General features: G+C 44.9%; 1 protein-coding gene across 8 annotated transcripts; it reads left to right on the top strand.

The window, feature by feature from the left end:
* Positions 1-2942: 2942 nt before the first annotated feature.
* LOC120808618 (VPS9 domain-containing protein 1) lies at positions 2943-24988 on the top strand. Of its 8 annotated transcripts, none has more exons than XM_040161626.2 (17): positions 2943-3144; positions 3870-3942; positions 6267-6455; positions 6621-6732; positions 7249-7360; positions 9264-9326; positions 9916-9968; positions 10624-10711; positions 11028-11113; positions 11971-12119; positions 12605-12970; positions 13220-13349; positions 17418-17623; positions 18213-18297; positions 21818-21922; positions 22982-23099; positions 23798-24988. In XM_040161626.2, the coding sequence occupies exons 1-16, from the start codon at positions 3052-3054 to the stop codon at positions 23091-23093; spliced, it is 2022 nt and encodes a 673-aa protein (XP_040017560.2). In that variant the 5' UTR covers positions 2943-3051; the 3' UTR covers positions 23094-23099; positions 23798-24988. The 8 variants fall into 8 exon arrangements, with proteins under 8 accessions (XP_040017560.2, XP_040017556.2, XP_077953223.1 ...); XM_040161622.2 differs by having other exon boundaries at positions 6594-6732; XM_078097097.1 differs by having other exon boundaries at positions 6594-6732; positions 22982-23127; positions 23798-23925.
* The last annotated feature ends 975 nt before the right edge of the window (positions 24989-25963 follow it).

Here is a 25963-nt window from a genome sequence, read left to right as displayed (position 1 = left end):
AGTGAATAGTAGTTAATGACGTTACACAGTGAATAGTAGTTAATGACGTTACACAGTGAATAGTAGTTAATGACGTTACACAGTGAATAGTAGTTAATGACGTTACACGGTGAATAGTAGTTAATGACGTTACACAGTGAATAGTAGTTAATGACGTTACACAGTGAATAGTAGTTAATGACGTTACACAGTGAATAGTAGTTAATGACGTTACACAGTGAATAGTAGTTAATGACGTTACACAGTGAATAGTAGTTAATGATGTTACACAGTGAATAGTAGTTAATGACGTTACACAGTGAATAGTAGTTAATGATGTTACACAGTGAATAGTAGTTAATGACGTTACACAGTGAATAGTAGTTAATGACGTTACACGGTGAATAGTAGTTAATGACGTTACACAGTGAATAGTAGTTAATGACGTTACACGGTGAATAGTAGTTAATGACGTTACACGGTGAATAGTAGTTAATGACGTTACACAGCGAATAGTAGTTAATGATGTTACACGGTGAATAGTAGTTAATGATGTTACACAGTGAATAGTAGTTAATGATGTTACACGGTGAATAGTAGTTAATGACGTTACACGGTGAATAGTAGTTAATGACGTTACACAGTGAATAGTAGTTAATGACGTTACACGGTGAATAGTAGTTAATGACGTTACACAGTGAATAGTAGTTAATGACGTTACACAGTGAATAGTAGTTAATGATGTTACACAGTGAATAGTAGTTAATGACGTTACACAGTGAATAGTAGTTAATGATGTTACACAGTGAATAGTAGTTAATGATGTTACACAGTGAATAGTAGTTAATGATGTTACACAGTGAATAGTAGTTAATGATGTTACACAGTGAATAGTAGTTAATGACGTTACACAGTGAATAGTAGTTAATGACGTTACACGGTGAATAGTAGTTAATGACGTTACACAGTGAATAGTAGTTAATGACGTTACACGGTGAATAGTAGTTAATGATGTTACACAGTGAATAGTAGTTAATGATGTTACACGGTGAATAGTAGTTAATGACGTTACACAGTGAATAGTAGTTAATGACGTTACACGGTGAATAGTAGTTAATGACGTTACACAGTGAATAGTAGTTAATGACGTTACACAGTGAATAGTAGTTAATGATGTTACACAGTGAATAGTAGTTAATGACGTTACACAGTGAATAGTAGTTAATGATGTTACACAGTGAATAGTAGTTAATGATGTTACACAGTGAATAGTAGTTAATGATGTTACACAGTGAATAGTAGTTAATGATGTTACACAGTGAATAGTAGTTAATGACGTTACACAGTGAATAGTAGTTAATGACGTTACACAGTGAATAGTAGTTAATGATGTTACACAGTGAATAGTAGTTAATCACGTTACACAGTGAATAGTAGTTAATGACGTTACACGGTGAATAGTAGTTAATGACGTTACACAGTGAATAGTAGTTAATGACGTTACACAGTGAATAGTAGTTAATGACGTTACACAGTGAATAGTAGTTAATGACGTTACACAGTGAATAGTAGTTAATGACGTTACACAGTGAATAGTAGTTAATGACGTTACACAGCGAATAGTAGTTAATGATGTTACACAGTGAATAGTAGTTAATGATGTTACACAGTGAATAGTAGTTAATGACGTTACACAGTGAATAGTAGTTAATGACGTTACACAGCGAATAGTAGTTAATGATGTTACACAGTGAATAGTAGTTAATGATGTTACACGGTGAATAGTAGTTAATGATGTTACACAGTGAATAGTAGTTAATGATGTTACACAGTGAATAGTAGTTAATGACGTTACACAGTGAATAGTAGTTAATGACGTTACACAGTGAATAGTAGTTAATGATGTTACACAGTGAATAGTAGTTAATCACGTTACACAGTGAATAGTAGTTAATGACGTTACACAGTGAATAGTAGTGCACACTGCTAGTGTTGCCACCAGAGGCTTTGCAAGAAATCGTTTTCTGATCGAACTTACGTCGGATTTTCCAAAAGAGCCTCCAAACAGACTCAGCTCCTCTCTTGGGCACAAGTTGCGTTGGTGCATCTCTGGTCTCTCCTTGTTTCTCCTTTATCGCTCTGAACGCTTCAGTGTGCATCTCGACTATTAGGCCTTCAGACATCCAGGCGACCTGAAATCGGACTAAGTATCTTCTCTTTAAACCAAGCTAGTCTGCTAAATGTGATGTTGATTCTACTGTTTTAAGATAACTTGATTGCTAGCTTGCTTTAGCTCTTGCCGTTTCTTAGTGCCAGTGAAGCAAAAGAGACTTGAATCCTTAAACTATGGCGGCAAATCACTGTCAAAATTCGAGAGCGCAAATCGGGTTGATGCTCGCGCGTAAATCAAACATCCGTGAGCAAATCTCCGTCTCGCGCTCGAAGGTGTTTTCTACGTGCTCGCTGTTGTTCTTTTTGACAGTAAGGGGGCGGAGCCAGTCACCATGGTCTCTAGATTTAATTGGTTACAAACCCTGTGTGTTCGATTTATCAAATGGAACATTGATTTCAGTTCCATTTGTCAGAATATCTCCATAACAACATCATTTTAAATGCAGGTTTGCAGTTTTTTATATTATTATTATTATCTTTTCATTGCTCTTGCACTGGGAGGGGTTTTTTACGCCTCGCTTGTCATCAGCTACACACCAGCAGGTATCATGTCATTCAATTCCTTAATCACATTTGGTGGAAATGTAGGTCATTAGTTGACTCAAATACAGCAACCACGCATCATAATATCAGACATTTTTATTAATTAGCTATAACATTTTACAGCCACGTGTATTTGTTCATTCATTCGTAGTATGTGTTATCTGTATGTACTTTTTGATGATGTTTTTTTTAACTCATTCAATCACGTGAGTAACATCGCATTGCGCTGCCGTGCAGCAGGTGGCAGCAAACACCTCTAACACTTGTTTACCGACCTTCAACAGCGAAACAGGAAGAAGACGATGCAGCAGAAGCAGAAGAAGAAGAAGAAGAAGAAGAACAGGTTGCAGCGTAATCATGGCCACGGCTGACAGCGCGACGAAGCCGCTTCAAAGTGCCATGAAAATGGCCAAAGTGGCAATACAGCTGGACGGAGAGAACAAGCACAAGGTAGCGAGCTGCTGCCCGGCGGCTACGCAGCACGAGAGCGCCGCCGGCGGGAGGGTTTAACCGGGCGGGATGCCGGTCTGTGGCGACGTAAACAGACGGAGGGGGCGGGAACCGTTAGCATGTTAGCCGCCGTTAGCTAACGATAGCTAGCTGTGGCTAATTTTAATGGAGTTGGGGCGGCAGAGAGCCGTTTAAAACCATCTTGTTGCTAAATGTGTCCCCTTCTCGCTTCATTTTTCATAAATAGTTTGTGATAGTTAATGTCATGAAGGAAGAAGTAACGTAAGTTTACGTATCAATTAGCATTCTATAAAGATTGCCATTAACTTTCGTAATATGTTACATTTTATTAGATAGCGCGACACAATAAGCTGTTACATTGTTTTACCGGAGCCAGTGTTCACATGTCACCATTATGTCTCATGTGACAGCAAGTATGCAGAATTAACCTGTTGTGTGTCAATAACAGGAGAGACATTTCATTCGTCTCTATCGAATCACCTGAAATGTTGAATGCAGTGTATGAAAATCTGCTTCGGTCAGATTTAATTTACTACTGTCGATTTGATGTATTTATTTATTCGTAAACCATGTGCTGTTTCAGCTCGACTGATGTCGAACGTACCAACAGGGGAGGATGCTGTTTGTATTCTCCAGTGTTATATATTATTGTATTATTACATCTAGCACAGAGATAATAATACGGTAATATGGTCTCTCTGCAGGAGGCTTACTGTGAATACCTCCGGACGATAAACTACATCTCACATTCACTGTTGGAGGAAGCTGCTTCGCAAGGTAAGATCAGAGCATCGACGTAACTGACGTTTATGATGAATATCTAACCGCGTGTTCAATTTCCCTTCAGTGTGTTTACTGGATTTTGCAGCCTTTTTTTATGATTTTTATTTTCTTACAAGGTGCGTTTCATATTTGTTTGTGTTTCTAACCTTTAGCACCATCTGCCCCAAATAGTCCTTAACGGCTCCTTCGCTTGCACCGGTCTGTCTGTCGGTGTTTCCTCTCAGTTTCTACCTGCCCACAATCCAACTGCCAACATGAACAAAGAAGGTTGCATTTAATTGGACTGGGTCTGGGAATAAAAGCATGATTTCAGATTACTCCAAAGAGCTTTCCCTTGTGAAGGCCTTCTGCCACACGCGTAACAGTTGACCCGTCCTCATTGTGAGCTTACATGTAAGGACTGTTACCTCAGTACACATCTGCTGGCTGTCCTATTGATTTGTCTTTTTACTTGCATGAGCAGATATTCAAGATATTTCACAATCGTGGCTGACCCTGTTCGCAGCAGTAGACCGATATCAATAATTCTCAGGCTGCTTCTAAGCTACAGTGTTATGCTGCTTAGAGTACTGCAGGGAAGACGTCCCGATCCCAATGTCCCCCCTAAACCCCCGAACCCTGAACCCTCAGGGACTGAGCTGAGGTCACCTGCTAAACGGCTTGACATGTAAATGGAACAGCACTTGAAAAATATGATTTTCATTTGAGGGTATGTATACTTTTTACTCTCTGATTTCAATGTATTATTGGAAGAATACATTTGTAAATAGACTGCTTTCATGTGTTTTATTCCCCATCTTTAATATTTTTAGACGTCTGGACGCACACGTGCCGTCCTCTTTGTTTGCCGTTTTTAACATCTCACTGGTCATCTCGTTTTTATGGTCACAGAGCAATGTCTTGTGGGTAAATCCCTTTGGCAAAGTCAGCATATAATGCTGATCTATGGGAAGGTTTCACAAAAGGCCCAAAATGTCTGCCAGAGAGCCTCGAACACTCAGGCGGCATGTAACTTATTTAGTTTGATTTTATCTGATTGTTTCTTTTTTTGTCTGGTTTTGTTCTTTTCTGTCATTGTAAAGCGTCTTCCTGGAGAAGCGCAATAAAAAACAAAAGTATTATTATTATGGTTATTATTAGGGTGGCATTTGGGCTGATGCGTCTTTAGAGGAGGAGGATAGAACCGCCACAAACAGACGTTGACTAAGGAGTCCTGCGCCACTTAGATGACAGCAAATCCAGGCCTATAATAAATGATTGAGCGGTTAAAAAGCTAAATATAACCGAATGACAACATTTAACGACTGTCGTGCATCATAATTCTCTGGTTATTATTTGCTGTCTGCTCATGAATTCTCCTTCACATCATGTAGTTTTCCCTTAAGGTCAAATAAAAGTAGTTAGAGGTCACTTTTTAGAGTGTAGATGTCGGCAAAGCTCACGACACAAAAGGTTTTAGAAACAAGCAGTAAAATCTTAAAAAGTCCAAAAAGTCACGAGGAACCAGTTAAAGGGCAGCGGGGATCGGCGCGATGTGGTCACTTCTCTTTGAGCGTTTCCTCTGCTGACACGAGGGAAAGGCGCCGTCTGGAGGAGATAACGGCGTGAGCGACTCTCTCGGCCTGCAGGCGAGAGGAGGCACCGGATTCTGCTGCGCCGGCTCATTTGAGTAAATCAATTTCCAATTGCAATGAAGCTCAGAGGGATCCTCCTCTGCCGCTATCGCTATCCGCACGGACACGAGAGCAGGATGAATGATGTCACAGTCACAAGGCAGCAAGCAGAGCAACAATAGAACAACTACTGCTGCGTAATAATTACAGCAGCAGCGGATGTTGGTGCACAACTGGATACCCAGGATCCAGGTGTTGTGCTGGACATGATTACATAAAGCTCCCAGACTGTTGAGGAATGACTGTGTGTGTGTGCAGTATTTACACATGCACGTTCATAGATACACAAGTAGTCATCGGCATGTCAACAACTACCATTTAATTCAATGTGTCTACACGTTCGAATAGTACTGTTTACTAACATATTATTTATCTTTTGTGATTTCACTAAATATAAAATGAAATCACAAAAGCGAGATACATAAGAGCAAAGCCTGAGCGCTTTCTCCTTGTGCTCAGTGAACCAGTTCACGCCGGATGAGTAATCTGAGCAGTGAACTAATCAGCCGCAGTCCAGTCGACTGTGAAGCGAATCAGATCTCAGATGCCATGTGACGACCTTTCCATTCAATAGGGCTGCGTTCGATCAATCCCCCCCTCCCCGCAGGAGTCACTGGCTCTGTCCTCCGTGTCCCCCCCCCCCAGACGCAGAGGACGGGGACGTGGTGGAGGTGGAGCGGATGCTGAGGCTGGCAGAGCAGTGTCTGGAGCGATCCAAGGCCTTTGTGGGGAGGAGAGGCGAGCCCCCCGACCTCCCCGCCGCCTCCCGTTCACGTTCACCTGGCCAATCGCAGCGGAGCCCCCCGCGACCGGCCGCCGTTGCGGCAAACGCCGGTGAGTGCGTCCAGTCGGGAGCACGCGCCGCTGTTTAGTCACTGCTAGCTTTTGAGCCCGCCCCCGGCACGTGATTCGGGTGCTCTGTCCAATCACCGCTCCCTCCCCCCCTCTCTGTTTTCACCTCTTCTCTCACAGCCCCTCTGTTTGATTCTCCCGGTGAAGCGGCCGGTCACCGCGGGGTGCCGTCGGATGGCGATGGGGACGTCTCCCCCTTCCTGCCCCCTGAAGTCTTCCAGAGACTACAAACCGTGGAGTCACGGGACGCGAGCAAAAAGTAGGAGCTGGTTTTCAATCGAGGAGAGAAAATATTGCACCATTAGGTGACAGAAGTGCTCTGAAAAGTGGACAACGCGTCAGGGACAAGAGAAGCTCCGCTTCACCTTCCTGCACGTTTCAACCCCCGACTGCTCTACACTTTAGACCTGTGATGGTTTTAAATGTGTCGCTCCCTCTCTGCGTCGTCTTTGCAATCAACTATTTCTGAGGCTACTTTTAGTAAGTTTATTCAGAAGTGACATGAACAGAATCTTGTCGCTGCCATATGTGGCAGCTATTGGTGGTTTTATGAGCTTTTTTTTATGACAATGTTGTCCAAGTGGATAAGAGAATATCAGGGAAATCAGCAGTGAAAGCCGCTAAAGAACAATGACACCATCATGAGATTGTTTTATTTGCCTGTGACACACCCTTTAAGTGACACGTTGTTTGTGTGTGTGTGTGTGTGTGTGTGTGTGTGTGTGTGTGTGTGTGTGTGTGTGTGTGTGTGTGTGTGTGTGCGTGCACGCCGCAGACAGCTGACCCCCATTGAAGAAGCATCACGTTTGAATCAGAAGTTGAAAGCCAACTATGAAGCTCGTCTGGCGAGGCTCACACCTGGTCAGGCCTACCAGAAGACGTCTTTGGTATGTGTGTGTGTGTGTGTGTGTGTGTCTCTGTGTGTGGAATTAAAAGGGCAAAGAGGTTTGTGCCATTTCAGAGGTTTCCCACAATGCAACCTCCTTTTATACGAATGTGGATCTCATAACCAGACGAAGGGTGTGTGGGCTCTCAGTATTCCACAGACATCGCAGAGCGGTGAACCCGCGAGGAAACATGTGACTATGATGTGTTTACCAGCAACTTCAGGGTTTCATCAGTCGCACGATTGCAACACTGCTGACTGATTATGGTTCCATCCATTGATCGCTGCATCATCAATATTTTACGTGCAACTTTTTGTTTTCTATATTGATGGATCCTAACGACAATTGGATGGACTGCCGGTGTATTTTTTGACATTAGTAGGATTAAACCTATTGACTTTTTCTCTACTGTCACCAGACGGTCAAAGTTCAAACTTATGGGGGGACTATGGGGGGGTGTTTATTTTGTGATTGTTGTTACAATAAGATGTATTCTGGTGACTTCTTCAGTTTTCCTTTAGCGTCACCATGGGGTTGAGATTTGTAGTTTTGAGGGAAAGATCTAAAAAAAAAAAAACTATGAAAGGACAGTATCTCTGAAATTGGTTTAGTGGTTGGAAACAGAAGAATCAACTACGTTAAAACATGTATAAAAACTAACTGACTCAATGTTGGATGAAGATGACTTGGCCTTCGCATCCACGCCATGTATTGGACGCATGTTTCTTTCCATTAGTTGTCTCTGCGACTTCCTGCGTGTACCTTTTTATTTTGGAATTTGTCGGCGGTACTTCCGGTCCGCTGTCAGTCTTCGCGGGCTCGCGCGTCGCTCCGATGGCGGACGCCTGAGTGACGCCGCGGTGTGCTGAGGGGGACACTTCTGTCCTCGCGAGGTCTTTTAACGCAAGATAACGCAAACGCTTGAAAAAGCAGATATTTCTCCACCGCCGCCGGCGTTCGTCTCTTCGGTCCTTAGCTGCCTCCAAGTCAGATAACAAGATGGTGAGCGGACAGACACGACGTTTAACCTGTAGCGAGAGACGTTTTGTTAGCCGACGCTAACTGCCACGGCTTCACACGCTAAGCTAATTCAAAGTCAAATCTCCATTCTGAGTTCTGTCGGGAGGTTTTTTTTTTATTTTTATTTTTTAAATAACGTTAACTTGTCATTCAGATACGGAAAATGTTTCAGCGCCAAGTGGAGCACCGTGCTTCCTGGAGAACGCTGAAGAGCTTCGTGAAGGTAAAGTCACGCGCCTGTGAATCCACGCCGCGAGCTGTCAGCGTTAGCTGTTAGCTGTTAGCTGACGTTAGCTCTCGCGGGCTCGTCGCGCCTGCGCAGTCACCGGCGAGAAGCAGCCGACGTGTTGGTAATGGTACAAACCACGAGGAAGGATTTCCATTTATTTACAGCATGGAACCCATTTGGGTTTTAAGATTCTTAAATATCACGAGGCGCGTCCCAAAATAATAATACAAATACGACCTTTCTAACCCGGCGTTAGCTTTACTAAACAATATAAAACCTTCTCAGCTCCACTGAGCATTTTTTAAATTTTGAATTACTACGCTGTTATTGTGCTCTTCTAAATGAAACCGTTGGACGGGATGTGGTTTTCTTTATGGCCCAGTGGCAGCTGTCACTTCTGACCGTCTTCCTGTGCGGGTTGATTGTGTAAGTTTGGCTCTCGGTGTTTGCCTTGTCCTTATCGTAACATTGTGATTGTGTTTCAGTGACTTTAATAACCAATGGGAACTGGGGAGGCCCACGACATAATGGCACATATTTATGGACAATATGCTTATTTCTTTGCCAACAATTAACATATTTATAACCTCTCTTTTTCCTTTGGTATATTGAATTGTATGTATGTTAATTAATTTCCTCTCCCATCCAATGCAGACGCTGTCGCTCCAGCGACAGATGATGGAGAACCTGATTATAGCCAAAGCCAGACAGGATGCTGTATCCTTTTGTTTTCACTAAATCTCTTTTCACTAAACTCTACGTCTATCTATAAGGCAATGTTTGATGTTTTATTCACACAACCTTTCCCAGCACTTAAATCCCCTTTATATCAACTTGGTGGAGGGACGGACATACAGCAAACTGACCCGAAGTGTGTTGCACGTTAAAGGAATCTTTCTTGTCACAAAGTGCAAAAAACAAGAATAGTGTTCAAAAATAGAATAAAGTATCCAGTGTATTGTATATTAAATAAAGTGCGGAAAGGATGTGCAAAGCTTGTGCTTGGAGTGCAGGTTGGAGCCGGTCAGGCTGGACTTTATTGATGAGCCCGACTGCTGACGGGAAGCGGTTTGTGGGGCCGGAGGTCTTGGTCCTGATGGATTGCAGCCTCCTGCCAGAGGGAAGGTGTTCAAACACATTTAACAGGTGCTGTCATTGCAAACAGCTGAACACAATACATTTAAATGATTGACTGTGGAATACTGATATATATATATATATATATATATATATATATATAACTATGAGCTAGTCAGTATAAGGACCACAATGCTTGGAGTTTCCTTAATGTTTGCTGGGAAATTAGCTCCAGCGGAAGATGGAGGAGAGAAGACTGAGGCTACAGGAGGAGGCCAACAGGTACGCTGCCATTCTCAGACAAATGCACTGAATGTGGTCATTCCGTGTCTATCTTGCGCTTTCTTTCTATAAGCGCTTTAAAATACATGTCGCCCTCAAAAATAATGTTCTTCTGAAATCTCACTACGAGTTAGTTGTAACCAGCGTGTGCATGCTGTGCTTCTGGCTCCCTGAGGAGCCCGTGCTGTTATCTGTTGCTGACAAAGCACTCAATACATTCCAGCTAAGCGTTTAGTCACTTTTGTAAACCGGTAGAGAAAAGACTGTTTTGCTTTTTGGCCACGAACAACATCACCAGACGTCAGGGCCCAACAGTAGTGGAGGTGTAGTTTTCATTCAGTGACACAGCATGGAAATCCCAAAACCACGTGGGCCAAAATAAATATTCTCTGAAGACACACAGAGTTTAAAGAATATGTATCTGCCATTATTATGATATTGTATTCCTGATTATATATATATTATATGTGTCTTACTCTGGACATTATGCATACGTTGTCTTTCTACACTTAATCAGTGCACAAAGAATAATGCGTCATACTGCGGCGCCTCACTTACGACACGTAACACCATCAGTGACTCGTTAATATTCATACTCATGAATCTTCTTTGACGAAGACAAAGAAGATCTTTGACGGTCAGTTTGTCGCTACAGGAGATTCGCAGCATCTGGCGCGATGACCACGGAGGAGCAGGAGCAGCGTATTCTCTACACCAACGTCCTGGAATATGAGCAAGACCACGTAAGTGAACCCTCATGCTTGGGTCAAGAGTAATGGAAGACTTTATTACAAGTTACCAGCACACAAAGTGATACCTTTTTGAGTTGCACTTGGTCTGAAGAGAAAACTTGGAGTGTTCAATATGTGATGATACGACAAGCTGAGGAGCAAACGGCTTTGTGCGTCTTATAAACCTTCTTCTTTCACAAACAAAGAAAAGTGGCCGTGATCCGATTTAGGTTGATCAGGTAAAATAAAATGAATCAACATTTATGGTTTTATAGGTAAATTAGCCAACGTGTTATTTACTATTACTTTTTAATCTTTGCTCTTTTAGGATTGGCCCAAATTGTGGAAAGCCAACATGAGGAAGAATCCTGGGGATGAGGCGTTGGTTTCAGGTCTCGTCTCCTACCTGCTCAGGTAACTAACTGAAACATGAGAAGTCGTGCTGCTGTGAAAAGACACCTCTTTTTCCAGCACTTCCTGTGATGTATTGACAAAGACCCCGAATATTTTTATAATATACGACGCGTCAACGATAGAAATCCGCGTCGACAATTTGTTATAATCGTCGACTACGTCAACTACTCAATGCAGCCCTAATTAATACTGAATGAAACATGTATAATGAAGCAATTTCTATCAAATATCATAAGCTTCAATTTGGTTCCTTTCCTGACGGAAGAGTTTGTCACACTTGGAGTGTTAAATCCAAACCTGTTGAATCTGTCAGCTGTGATTAATGATGAATTGGCCTTTTCTGCTAATGTTTTTTTTTTTTTTTTTAAAGAAAACCGGCTTTTCAAACCTGCTTTTGTGTTCACAGGGTTAAAGTGCTTTTGATTACGAGATGTTTGTTGTATCAGTGAACTTCCCTGTTTGTGGAGCTTCGAGGGTTTTGGTCCCTGAACATCCTGAATATAGAAAATATAAACTGCATAGAAACATTGATGAATGTCTTCGTCAACATGGCATCTTTTGTGCCTATAATCTGTAATGTAACAAGCTGACATGACTGTAAACTCTGGATCCAGACCAGTTCACCTGCTTTAACTGGCTTCCACCCAGTTACTCCCGATCTTACTATCAAGTCGCAACACTAAGCTTAGTCGTTACATTTAAACGTTTTACCACTTTAACTGATTAGTTTCCTGCTCGGCTGTCGATGCGCGTTTGTTCGGAAGTGTCTAGTTTCTCTGTTGTTACACACACTAAAATCAAATGATTATATGACGGCCAGAGGAGGGACGAGCTAACATTTGTCCGGGGTTCTACAGCCGGTCGGACCACCCGGTGGTGAAGCTGCTGAGGAAACACCAGTACCGGGTGTACAACCGGCTCTACCCCATCGTCAGTAAAGGCCTCCCCCACAGCGCTGCCCTGCCGCTGAGGCCTTCCTGCAGCACCCACAGCCTGCATCACGCTGGTAAGCGCCAGCTCCAGTAGCTCGCGCCTATCTGGTGGATTTTCTCATCTTCTGGTTGCGTGAATACCAGAGGACAGATTTAAAATGGCAAGCAAAAAAAATGGGTGTTCAGGACTACGGATGCCCCCCAATACCTGGTTCAAAACGAAAGGCGATAGGACGGTGGTAAATACCTGGTGTGTTGTTAACGTTTCTGCTGTCAGTAGTGTGGGTGTTGAAATATTATTATTAAAAAATGTCTTAATTTAAAGAATTACAAAGCAATGTTAATTAGTTTTATTTCTTTTGTTTGTTAAAGATGTCTATCAATTATAACCAAGGTATTGATTGATAATAGTATTAGTGTTTATAAAAGCAGTATTCGTGCCGGCCAACACTACAATTTTGAATCACATGAATCTTTGCGATAAAAATGAACTCGGAAGCTCATCCCGCGGCCCGGTGGTTGGGGACCACCGATATACATCATACATCTGACCACACAGAAACCCAGAAGAGGCCGAGCAGGGGCAGCAGCATCGGGGGCTACAGCTTCAGCGCGGGCTTGTCCCCCTCCCGCTCCCGCTCTCACCACCTGCATTCAGACTACGGCGACGAGGAGGGCGACGAGGAGCCTCACGAGCAGGCGAGCGTGGATCGGGAGAACTCGTTCGAGGATCTGGAGCAGTTCCTGACCCAGCTGGACTGGGCGCCGCTCCATGGCAGCACGGACGACCCCGGTTCTGACTCAGAGCTGACCTTCGACCCCTCAATGCAGCGAGAGCAGGAAGAAGGCACCGTGCAGGAGCTGGAGATGAGGGCGCTGACGGAACACCTGAAGGCCGTGGTCAAAGACATTCACATTGCAATTGGTGAGCCTGATCTATGAGGATGGAGAGTTTTTGTGAGGATATTTATACTGTTGATTGTTAGCCCACTCCGGGTAGGTGAGACCCAGGACTTGGGATCCCCCAGAGCTGCTGGAGCTCCCCGACCCTGCTAAGTGGTTGAAGATGAGAGGAGATTACTAGCAAGAAGGTCCTTGTTGCTGTTAAACCTTTTGAGGCTGAATTAACAAACGATATGAAAGTAGTTGGTTGATGTGTTTCTCTGTGTTTCAGATCAGCTTCTGTCACTGTGTTTGCTGTCCTTTGAGTGTCTAAACACAGCTAGCTCCAAAGACCTGTGCCTCGCCAGCATCGAGGAAGCCTTCTTCACGCCGTTGTGGAGCGCCCTGGTGGTTCTGTTCAGGTACTGCAGCCCACGTCGACGTTCGTACTGTAAGGGGTTCTCTTAGACATGGAATGCTTCTTACCAGTCAAATCCCTGTTCTGTTGAGCCCAATTGAACCACTTAATATGTATTTATATCGTCTTCACGACAGGCTTGTCTTGTATAGTAATAATATCGACACTGAGATTTTCGGCATGTCTTATAGTAATAGTAGTTAATAACGTTACACAGTGAATAGTAGTTAATGACGTTACACGGTGAATAGTAGTTAATGACGTTACACGGTGAATAGTAGTTAATGACGTTACACGGTGAATAGTAGTTAATGACGTTACACAGTGAATAGTAGTTAATGACGTTACACAGTGAATAGTAGTTAATGACGTTACACGGTGAATAGTAGTTAATGATGTTACACAGTGAATAGTAGTTAATGATGTTACACAGTGAATAGTAGTTAATGACGTTACACAGTGAATAGTAGTTAATGACGTTACACGGTGAATAGTAGTTAATGATGTTACACAGTGAATAGTACTTAATGATGTTACACAGTGAATAGTAGTTAATGACGTTACACGGTGAATAGTAGTTAATGATGTTACACAGCGAATAGTAGTTAATGACGTTACACGGTGAATAGTAGTTAATGATGTTACACAGTGAATAGTAGTTAATGACGTTACACGGTGAATAGTAGTTAATGATGTTACACAGCGAATAGTAGTTAATGACGTTACACAGTGAATAGTAGTTAATGACGTTACACGGTGAATAGTAGTTAATGATGTTACACAGTGAATAGTAGTTAATGATGTTACACAGTGAATAGTAGTTAATGACGTTACACAGTGAATAGTAGTTAATGACGTTACACAGTGAATAGTAGTTAATGACGTTACACGGTGAATAGTAGTTAATGATGTTACACGGTGAATAGTAGTTAATGATGTTACACAGTGAATAGTAGTTAATGACGTTACACGGTGAATAGTAGTTAATGATGTTACACGGCGAATAGTATTTAATGACGTTACACGGTGAATAGTAGTTAATGATGTTACACGGTGAATAGTAGTTAATGACGTTACACGGTGAATAGTAGTTAATGACGTTACACGGTGAATAGTAGTTAATGACGTTACACAGTGAATAGTAGTTAATGACGTTACACAGTGAATAGTAGTTAATGACGTTACACGGTGAATAGTAGTTAATGACGTTACACGGTGAATAGTAGTTAATGACGTTACACAGTGAATAGTAGTTAATGACGTTACACGGTGAATAGTAGTTAATGACGTTACACGGTGAATAGTAGTTAATGATGTTACATAAGTGAATAGTAGTTAATGTTGTTACATAAGTGAATAGTAGTTAATGACGTTACACAGTGAATAGTAGTTAATGACGTTACACGGTGAATAGTAGTTAATGACGTTACACGGTGAATAGTAGTTAATGACGTTACACGGTGAATAGTAGTTAATGACGTTACACGGTGAATAGTAGTTAATGATGTTACACAGTGAATAGTAGTTAATGACGTTACACAGTGAATAGTAGTTAATGACGTTACACGGTGAATAGTAGTTAATGACGTTACACGGTGAATAGTAGTTAATGACGTTACACAGTGAATAGTAGTTAATGACGTTACACGGTGAATAGTAGTTAATGACGTTACACGGTGAATAGTAGTTAATGATGTTACACGGTGAATAGTAGTTAATGATGTTACACAGTGAATAGTAGTTAATGATGTTACACAGTGAATAGTAGTTAATGATGTTACACAGTGAATAGTAGTTAATGACGTTACACAGTGAATAGTTACTACGTGTCCGCAGGGCAACAGCCAATCAGCTCCACTTGGCGTCAGCTTTGTTCCATCTGCTGTAAATAGTCTATTTAACGTAAATTCAAATAAGCTCAAGTCAGTGACTGGCAGTAGAGAGGAATTTAATCTCAAACTATATGGTTCATATTATCAGGAATCAGGAACATTTATTACCAAATTATATCAGACATGAGGAATTTGACTGGTGGTTGGTGCACAACATCAGAGAGTAAGACAATGATTACAAGACAACGTGGTGCAAGAGGAATTTAAATTAAAAATAAAAGTTTTAAAAAGTTAGAAATAAGGTGCACCAGAGAACAGAACGTGACAAGTGTGTGTGTGCATGTGGGGTATGAAGGGAGTGACCGGTGGGATGTCAGAATCAGTCAGTGGGGGACTGGCTCTGTTGATGAGCCCGACTGCCGACGGGAAGAAACTGTTTGAGTGGCGGGAGGTCTTAGTCCTGATGGACCTCAGCCTCCTGCCAGATGGAAGAGACACAAACCGGTTCTGTCCGTGGTGAGAGGGGTCGGTTAAGCTTTTTGTGGCTCGCTTCGGGGTCCTGGAAGTAGGGCTGTGCGGTATGGCCTAAAATCCATAACGTGGTATTTAGAAAGATTCAGACGGTATCCCGGTATGTGACGGTATTGCTTTGTCAAGTAAACACATTAATTCATTGACCCCGAAAAGGACCGCCAGCTACCCAATCAGCTGTTCGCCGCTCGCTGGCCGCCTTGTTAGCATGTTAGCTAGTTTGCTTGTTGCGGCTGCTAGTGTTGCCACAAGAGGCTCGACACAATTTGCAATAAATCGTTTTCTGATCTAACGTAACTTACGTCAAAACCAAAAACCCTCCAAACAGACTCAGCTCCTCTTTTGGGCATAAGTTGTGTTGGTCCATCTCTGGTCTCTCGTTGTTCCTCCCGTATCGCTAGCCGTGTTTTCATGTAGCAGCAGTTACTTCTTGTTGTGAGCTGAACCCAGCATGCAGTTCTGAAGAGTCATTTTGAGAAATGTACAATTATTAGTGTTACAAATTGTTTGTGTCACAAGCTGTTGTATCGTGGTGTTTTACGCTGCTAAAAAGTATTTTGCTGGTTATAGTTGTTATAACCATTGACTCAATCTCACAAGTAGCTAAGATAAGATCTTAGAACTATGTAATGTCAAAGTACATTAATTGGCTTTAGTTAAAGTATTAATAGGTTCATGGCATTCAAAGTTAAGGCAGCTTTTTTTCATCTAATGTATTAAGCGTTTGCATAGATTATTGCGTAAGAACACAGTGTGGGTCGTGACCAGCGTGTGGCACTGCGACTCCAGTCCTGTCATCCTCTTCCCATTGTGGTGCTGGTTTGATTCTCGACACACTCCCAAGTCTTTGAAAAGATCAGTTGTTTTGCAAATTTGTGAGTTTGTCCATTACTGACTTCTACTAAATGTACACGTTCCTCTTCCTTTTCCACGAGACCTATTATTACAATACCATCCACCGATGTGGCATGATTTATCACTGCAGGAAAACCACACGCGCAAACATATATTAGCTCATTTCCAGTATTCATTTGAATGCAAATTAGCAATTAATATAATTGGCCAAGAACACTGAACTACACATGTGATCGTCTTGGAGGTGGAACATGTTGAACTAGCGACTCTTCCTGTTGTCCTCGTGCACTTTGCGCTCAACTCTCCATCACTTACCGGCTGCGTTCGATGTGCCAACGGTCTCCCCACGTTTAGCAGGGCGTTTCCACACCGCTGTCTTGTTGAGGACGCCGTCACAGCGGTTAGATGTTGAGATGGAAGTAGCCGTCTGTTTCACTTCCGATGCGAAAAGCTCCCATCTTCAACCACCGCCTCTCCCATCTAACTGACGCTGCGGTTTTAGGGGTCAGGGGTCAGCGCACACCGGAGGGTGAACAAAGTTACGTTAACTGCGTTAAAAGTATTTTATCGCATTGACCTCCACCACAATAATCTCATAGATTTAAACTGCCAGTTGCTTTTTCTTAATAAAACTCAATGCACGCGCGGGCAGCAGTGACACACTTTTTCCAGGTTGTAATACTTTGACCAAAGTCACTTAAAAATTAAACCAATGCACCACCACCTCTTATTTTAAGTTTAAATGTGTTTGTTTTTTCTTAAAGTCCACACACTGCTTAAAATGTGTAGCGACGACTGCGTGTTAAGCGCCGTGCGTCTCCCCCGTCTGATGCCCTCGTGTCCTCGCTCCCCAGGAGGGTCCACAGGGAGCGGGAGCAGGCCTTCGAGGCGAGCATGAAGCGGCACCGGGATGCCTCGCCGGCGGAAGTCGGCGTCCCGTTGAAACTGTTCCCCGGTGACCCCGACGCACTGCAGGGTTCCTACCCCTACGAGTCCGCCGTTCAGGAGCTCAAGCTTCTCGTCAAAGACTGCTGTCCGCAGAGGAAGCTGGAGTGCATCGGTGAGTCCCGATTGTTGATGCTCAGTGGTCTGTTCTGTTGTCGGTAAGTCAAGAGGCTTGTTTCATTTCATTTCATTTGTTTCAAGTCATTTAGTTGTAGACTGTTTTACATTCTTGAAGTGTGATTGTTTGCTTGGTGATGGTTTTGGACCTGTTGCTACTGCTCGCTACAGTAGATACGAAGATCATTGGGCTCCGTCAAGAGCAGATTACTGCACAGTACCTGTCAGGAGTTTGGACATTCAATGAGAAAATGTGTTTAACAGGTACTGCAAGTAATCTCAGAGAAATTGCCTCAATCACCATCTTTCTTACTCTGGTGTAAACTAATATTTTGTTGTTCCATACGTGTTGTAGGAGTCATGTGAGATCAGTCTGCTGTCATCCAACGAAGCATTATATTTATTATTACTTCTAAGAATTGACTTCAATGCACCTTGTGTTGACTGTATCTAGTTTGACTGCATTTTAAATTTCCGGCTGATTTTTAGGCCTAGCAGTGGCGATGCGAGCTTCGTATCCACTTTGTAGATATCTGAGCTGTTTGGAGGTTTGATATTTCTTCCTTTCTGCTGATGCTCTGTTACAGTTCGGACATTGCGGCTGATCTGTGCCTGCGCGGAGGATTACAGGTGCCTACACGAGGTGGACTCGCCCCAAAAAATAGCCGCCATGTGAGTAAATCACACCTCTGGGGTTTCAGTATTTGGCACCACTGCAGCAAATATGAAATCACTCACTGGGCAATTCTTGGTGGGGAAATAAAAAAACGGACATTTTAAAGTGACACAATGCATCAGTACAAACGGTGAAGGACTGTCTGGTTGTTTTATCCTTTTGACGGCCCCTGGAAGTACGCAAACATCACTTCAGGCCTCGTTAGCTGCCTGTCGGGTCTCATCAGTGCCCGGTTAAGGCCGGCACCCCCCCCATAGAGTTCCTCTTCCAGGCCTAAAGTGGGTCGTCCTGTCTGGGCTTGGAACAGACCCAGGGCCCCACGGGGGGGCTGTGGGAAGATGAGTTGGAGTCAGAGTCGCACAAAGGCTCAGTAGGCTGCAGCACTCATTGTGCTGCACGCGCGGTGTGTCGTGTACTCCGTGTTTAAATCGGTTGGAAGCATCGGTTGGAAGTATTTTCCTCTGTGCGTCGTCTTGTGGTGTCTTCACATCATCCGGGGCTCCTCATCCCGCGGGGGCCGCTGTGCCGCCCTTGAATTATCCTGCACGTAATCTAAATTTGCTGCAAATGGTTACTTTGAAGCTTTCAAAGACCAGCTGTTCCTGATCTAAGCAGAAACTTTGTTTTTGTACAATCGTGTAAATACTGAATCCTTCCTTCACCGCGCCGGCTCCCTCCCTTGGATGCCTTGAACCCCCCCCACCCCTCATTATTAAGACCGTTAGTGTCTTATGCTAAAGCGAGACAAATTGCTAACCACGTCTTTGCAACCAAAAGCGCACGGCCGGGTTGTCGGCCTGGAGACGCTTTTAAAAGTTAGTGTTAGTGTCTTAATAGGGCTGTAGATTATGTCACCAACATCACCCGAGGGTTTTCTCGTGTGTGTGTGTGTGTGTCTGAACAGCAGAGTATCGCTTAACAAATCTCGGTCCTCCTCACTAGCGTTATCTGATAGCTTCCCCTTCCTCCGTTCGCTCTCGTTCCGTCTCCTGCTCCATATCTGTCTCCTCGCGTTCGGGACACGTGATCGGCGACGGCAGAGCAGACGAGTTGACCGGGGCGCTGCTCTCCTCCAAAGCTCGGAGGAGCAAAGTAAAGCGAGACGTCGTGACGTTGACGGGTTCCTGTTTGTAGTGTGGACCTGGAAAATTATACATACGAATTGGCCACAACGCGCAGTGTCACGGAATGAGAACCGGATCGTTTGTTTTTGAGTCAAACGGGGCCGAAACACGCGAGGTTCATTTGTTCTGTTTTTCATTGTGGACTCGGGGAAGGTCGTTCGCGTCCGACGTCTCACCGGCTGCCGGTATTTTCGTCAGCCGGTTTCTTTTCCGTTAGAAACTCGTGACACTAGAAGCTCATTCCCCGACACCGCGATGTAGCCGATGGCCACTTAAGCGCAAATGTAGAAGGTGTACTTCCCTTCCCCTTTATTGCCGCTCGCTGCCAGCCGATAAGTGGCTGTTTTTTTTGTCATCCATCTGAACACACGTTTGCTTTCTATGACGCACAACGTGTGTTTTGATCCCGACCGGACTCGGGATCAAATGTTCTGCTGTGTTCCCGGCCTGCAGATGCCAGCAGGGATTATTGTGTCTCGTGTTAACGATGCATATTTCCCTGTAGTCCACATAGTGAACCCGCTGCCCTCCTTTACTCTTCATTCACCGGCGTTCCTATTTTCTTCTGCTCATTGTCTCCAACCAGCCGGAGCTTGTTTGTTCTCTCCGGAGCTTTTGTCCAGGTCCTTTTCTTTTCTCTCTGCCATTGTGCAGCTAAACTGGTCACCACTTTCCGCGGCGTATTGTTAATTAAGAAGGCCCCCCCCCCCCCCCCCCCCTGCGTCTCTGCTGCTTTTTGGCATCCACTGAATTGGAATGCTTTTGCAAACCCACAATGGAGCCCAATCTTCCCTCAGGAGGAGATCAGGACCAACGCGGGACGAGAGCACGTTACACTTGGAAGTGGTGAACTCACAAGATCGTAACACAGGAAATTTTTCGTTAGCGAACCTTTTTTCCATGACTAAGACGTGATGAAAACGATCTTAAAAAATAAAAACTGACTAAATCTATTCTAACTTTCGTTAACGAGACAAACATGTTGGTGGTTGACAAAGTCACGATACTTTTCCCCCCTAAATTCGCACGCAGCTGACAGACAACAGACCGGCAAAGTACGCCGATGTTAACGCGCCATGATGACGTCATCCACGAACCCAGAACGCTCGCATCGGTGCAGCGGTGGTTCTTCACCGACTACGGACCGCGACGAATGTTTTACGCTTGGGCGAGTTTGAACGTGGCTTCGTTAGTTTAGCTCAGCTGTCTCGGGTTAGCTGCCTGTTAGCTGCCTGTTAGCTGCCTGTTAGCTGCCTGTTAGCAGGCTGAAGCCGCGCTGCTTCACAGAAACATGAAGACGCGTTTAAAGACCGTCGGACCTTTCTGCTCTGTTCTCTGGCGACGGCAGCAGCGTTTCCTCGCTGGATGAGACGCTCCGTCACAAACACGTCTAACGTAATAAACTCATTGCAGGTTCTGAAGCCAAGAAAATAATGTAGTGCAGCGATTGTAGGACGTTAAGGTCTCGTTTGTTGGGACAGTGGAAACAATAAAGGAGCATGAAGTGTCAAAAGCATCGCAAGTAAACCGACAAAGACAACAAAGTGTTGCGTTTAGGTCCCTGGTCCTCATCAAGTTGTTACACCTTTGCCAATTTGTTAAATTGCCTTGCAAATAAATGCTTTGCTATTTGTTAGAATCCAAATCCTTTCATGTAATGATTCACATGTCATTTATATCAACTCACACAAACACTTCAACCATTTGTTCAAGAGTCAAAACGTTTGCTGACCTGCTATAGGCCTGTCCTAGGAGGGACATCTATAGGCCTGTCCTAGGAGGGACATCTATAGGCCTGTCCTAGGAGGGACATCTATAGGCCTGTCCTAGGAGGGACATCTATAGGCCTGTCCTAGGAGGGACATCTATAGGCCTGTCCTAGGAGGGACATCTATAGGCCTGTCCTATAGGAGGGACAACCAAGTACTGCAAGCTGGACAATTATGCAGTTTAAGACAAGTTGTAGAGTAAATGTGACTAAAACTAATGTGCATTTTTCGTCTAAAGACTAAATCAAAAATAGCTGCCAAAATGAACACTGGTCCACACCTTCCAGAACTCTGCAGCAGGCGAGTATCCAGTTGCAGGCGGCCGGGGTCAGTCGAGGGCCGGCAGGCCGCCTTCTCACGCAAGCCAGCAGTTATCCGTTGCGTGTGAGTCCTGATAAACAAAGCGGTCGCTGTCTGCACACACAGAGAGAGAGAGAACGCTATCAGCCCGTCGTCATCTCCAGGGCCGCAATTCGTCCTCCCAACTGATCTCAGGGAGGGAGGGAGAGAGAAGGGCGAGGGGGAGCTTTATCAGGAACACGCACCCCATTAAGAGCATCATTTCATTTGGCCATCGCACTATTTACGACTTGTTTACTTTTGCACTCCGTTGTGTCTGCCAGCGGGGCCGACGACCTGCTGCCCATCCTGTCTTTCGTGGCTCTGCGGTGCCAGTGTCCTCAGCTGGTGTCTGAATGCGCCGCTCTGGAGGAGTTCATTCACGAAGGGTGAGTCCTCGCCATGGAGGGGAAAACGTGGTGCAATGACATGTTGAAGGAATGACGTTCCTGGATGGTCCTGTACAGAGACTGTGGGGGGAGGGGGGGACACACCCAAAGGACCTCGAGATATTATCACAATATTATTCTCTGCTGGCTTTAATGGCACACGTGCACCGCGGGGAACCAACGTAATGGTGAAAGTGATGAAAAGAAGTGCGATGGGAACAGAAACAGTGCTTCAGAATTAAAAAGGCCTTCATTCCGCTCCAGTATATTAATGCCACACAGTTTGCGCGTGACAAGTTTGTGTTTATCTTCTTGGTGAGGTGCGGGGTCTAAATGCAGCGAGGGGGGGGCCGGTGGTCTTCCGTTGAGGGTCTGCAGACCAGACGGGTCTACTCACCGCCACAGGAACCCTACGTCCTGAAGCCCGTCCGGACAGACGGGCAGTGGCGAAGGAACGTCGGGGCATTTGGGTTTTACACATCGAGTCCCACGTGGTGTTTGAGTGAAGGCCGCTGGAGGAGCCAGTCGGACGGTCGGGTCTCTGAAGTGATGCGTCGAGTCAGCTGTCAGAGATTCCATCTCCCAAAGTTACCAAAGTAGCAACAAGCCTTTGAACAGTACATCAACTAAGCAATGACGAAGAAGCCTGGTGTTCACGTTCTTATCCCGAACATTTCAGCGCTCGGTCGAATTGAAACGCTGCTTTGCTGTTCACATTGAGGTGGACGCCATGAGCGACGTGAATGGACGAGATGGTGAGAGAGTTTTCTTTGTTGGGGAGGAAAGGTTACCAACAAATGATGGTTTATTGGATCAGATCAGGATCGCGTCCGTTACAAAGCTGGTCGGTGGCGTGTTTGCGATTGTCGTGTCATTTTCAGTATCTGCCGCAGACCTTCGTGTCCGTGATGACGTCGTTCTCTCGCTGCGTCGTCCCCGCTGATGTTTGGACTGTGTGTCGTAATGCTTTGTTTCAACGTGAAGTGGTTTGTGTCCGTTTCGCCTCTCAGTTTCCTCCGATGACGCCCCCCTCGGCTAATATCGGCACGTGTTTTTCAGCTATTTGATCGGAGAGGAAGGCTACTGTCTGACCTCCCTGCAGAGTGCCTTGGCCTACATCGAGTCGTTGTGCACCGGAGGAGCTCCTCATCCTACGGACAACCCCTTCTGAGACAAGGTAGGGAGACGTCCAGACTGCACCTCAGGTCAGTACAACGCCTCTGACAGCAGAGTACTGGGCTTCTCCTGGAAGCAGCTCGTAGAAGGAGGATGGAGAGAAAAGCTAAACATTGATTTCAGAAAGGCTTTCATGGTGTCCACCAGAAGGTTCACGTGTCCTCTTGGTGCTCGTGTTGCACGCATGCTCCACAGTGCTCGTCCATCCTCCCAATCTAGAAGGAATCAATCAAATATGGCGACTGTTTGTGAAGCCAACAGAGGTCTGTAGCGCTCCTGGTCGCGGTTTAACCCAAACTGGCTCGTTCATTTGTAAATACTCCTAAATGGTAAAACTGGACTGAGAAAACAACTCGATCCTGTTAAAGTCATACTTCACAAAGTCATACACAGTTGTTTGGAGCATCGCTTCAGAATTCTAAACGGTTAAATTGATATTCATCCATGTTTGAACAGTTCTATTCGTTCTATTTCATAATATTCCATCCAGTTTAGTGGAATTCAGTCGCATCTCACTAAATAATTTGCGCCCCCCCTACAAATGCACCACTTCCTGCTTGGTTTTTAGTTCTTCGTGGCATTGGATCAGAAAGCAGAACGCTTCCTGCCTGACTGAAGCAGCTCAGCCCTCGTCCCAGAGTCCCGTGAAACCCGCGCGTGATGGAAATGTAACGGGAGGACCTCTGCTTTGTGTTGCAGGCGGCTCATCCCGACTCCCCCTCCCCCCCAAACCCTGCAGGCTGTGCGGGCGCGCGTCACCTGACCAGAGGGCCTCCTGGTGCTGTGCTCTTCTCCCACTGCGAGGCCTTTTTGGGAGCCGGGTAGCACTGCACTGTTGCACGTCGTTCCCGGGATCCGTCCCGGGAACCTCAGCGCTCGTCTTGCTCTTCTCCCCCGACGGGAAGAAGCCACACGAGCCGACGCCCCTTATCGCTCTTCTTTTTTCTTTCTCAGTGTTCTAACCAATTTGAAAGCGCCTCCAGCTGTGCGTGCGTGTGTTTTAAAGCTGGTGGCAAAAAAATCCACCGAAATACAAAAATCAGAATTCCTGCACTTTGGGTGTTGACGGCTCCAATGGAGGATCACTTTCAGTTTGCACAGAGACGCTGGCTGCAGACGGACTCGCCTCCAGAGAGCGACTATAAGATGTGAGACACTGGGGGGGGTGGAGGCTCTACGCAGTGTCACCTCACTGTTTGTTGTAACATCATGCGTGTTATGGATGCGTACGGGTCCACGCTTAGCGAGGAACACGTGTGCTCTTAGTTGGGTAAGATGGTTCACAAGCTTTGTGTCTGCTATAAACGTCCGTTCTTTACAGACGTTTCACGTTTTGGAAGCTCTCCTGTGGAGTTGTTGTTTTTTTGTTTGTTTTAATGCTGGTGGCTGTTTACTTGAAGGAATCTGGTGTTACAATATCACATTTTTTATCCTGTTCCCTGCAGATCAAGTTCACTTGTGACTGATTATTAATTAATCAGTGTCCTCGAGTAGATGATGTCCAGTGACTCAGTTGTACTTAAATGGACGGATGAAATATTCAGAAATGTTTTTCTGTTTGTTTGGATGAAATGAAGCAGGTTTTCCTTTTTTATACGTTGTCATTATGTACTTTTGGTTTGAATTTAATATTTAGCATGGATCCAAAAGATGTAAATAGATGTCCTAAAACTTTTATGGGTTCACTGCCTAAATACTAAAAATAGGCTGCAAAAAATATGAATGTAATATTTAAAAATGTATATTTTGCATAATGATCAAGCCGTGCAAAGGATTTATTGTACATTTTGCTGCGTTTATTAAACTGTTTTATTGTGAAAGGGTGGGACTGTACGAATGAGAACAATGAATGTGAGAAATAAATAAAGAGGTAATATTTAAGTCATTAAATTAGCGTCTTGTAATATTTTATAGATTCCCCATCGATGGGCTTCCTCGGCGTGTTCAGGCCGTGTTTTACCCCCCGTGGCGATAACGTGACTCCAGAGTGCGTGAGCCTCCATCGATCATCTCCCAAGCAGCGAGCGTGCAGGCAGCGGTGAGTCATGGCGGTGCTATGAGCGGACCGCCGGTCAGGGAAAGGGGATCTCTCACGAGGGACCACACACACACACACACACACACACACTCTCTCCTGTCCCGCCCCCTCGAGCTAAACCCTGCCAGTCGCCACGGCGTCTGGCGGTGCGGGTTTTTTGGCGAGGTCTCTCACGACGAGGCCGAGCGCCACACCGCCACGGTCCCAGCGGGTTTTCCATCCAGTTTCCCGCGTTTACTTCCTCTGGTCGCAGCCGCTGAGGTTTTGTTCATCCAAAGCAGAGGACCGCTGACCTGCTGCTCCTCCTCCTCGCCGCCGCCGCATCAAACGCTCAAACGGCTGCGCGGAAGCTTCTTGGAGGTGACGTTTGCTAATTGCCACCGAGTACATCGCAGGTATTTGGTCTTAAACTATACTGGAGAACTTAAGATTTTGACGTCAGACCCCCCCGCCTCATTAGGGTTTGGCCTCATTGAGCTGTCAGCCGACAAGTTCAAAACAAAAGCAGTGAGTGACGAAGCCCAACCGCAGACGTCGTCCTCGCTTGTTCTGAGTCATTGTCCCCGTTGGGGACGATTGACCTCGTCTCCACATTTCATACAGGTGCAACAACGTGGCACGGATCTCGTTTGTTTGTATTGGATCCGTAGCGGAGACGGAGACGGAGACGCCTCGGTGCCGTATTAAGGAATCTGAGTTTTACCAAAACCAGGCAGTGAAACGTGAATATCTGAAGTCGGGCCTCACGACCTCCGCTCGGTGCACCATGTGACCTGTTGGCACCTGACTACATTCGACTTCTACGCTGCATGAGTTTTCTTAGCTTG

This window comes from Gasterosteus aculeatus, chromosome Y (assembly GCF_964276395.1).
Source record: "Gasterosteus aculeatus chromosome Y, fGasAcu3.hap1.1, whole genome shotgun sequence".
Lineage (NCBI taxonomy): Eukaryota > Metazoa > Chordata > Actinopteri > Perciformes > Gasterosteidae > Gasterosteus > Gasterosteus aculeatus.
Note: the sequence above shows the minus strand (reverse complement) of the source record. Positions and strands in the feature narration are given on the sequence as shown.

What these genes read in the sequence shown, in the direction of transcription:
- LOC120808618 (XM_040161622.2), top strand. Translation starts at nt 3,052, where the DNA reads ATGGCCACGGCTGACAGCGCGACGAAGCCGCTTCAAAGTGCCATGAAA. An exon ending in CGCCGTTGCGGCAAACGCCG is followed by an intron (nt 6,456 to 6,593) that starts GTGAGTGCGTCC and finishes CTTCTCTCACAG; the next exon opens with CCCCTCTGTTTGATTCTCCC. An exon ending in GAGGAGTTCATTCACGAAGG is followed by an intron (nt 21,923 to 22,981) that starts GTGAGTCCTCGC and finishes CGTGTTTTTCAG; the next exon opens with CTATTTGATCGGAGAGGAAG.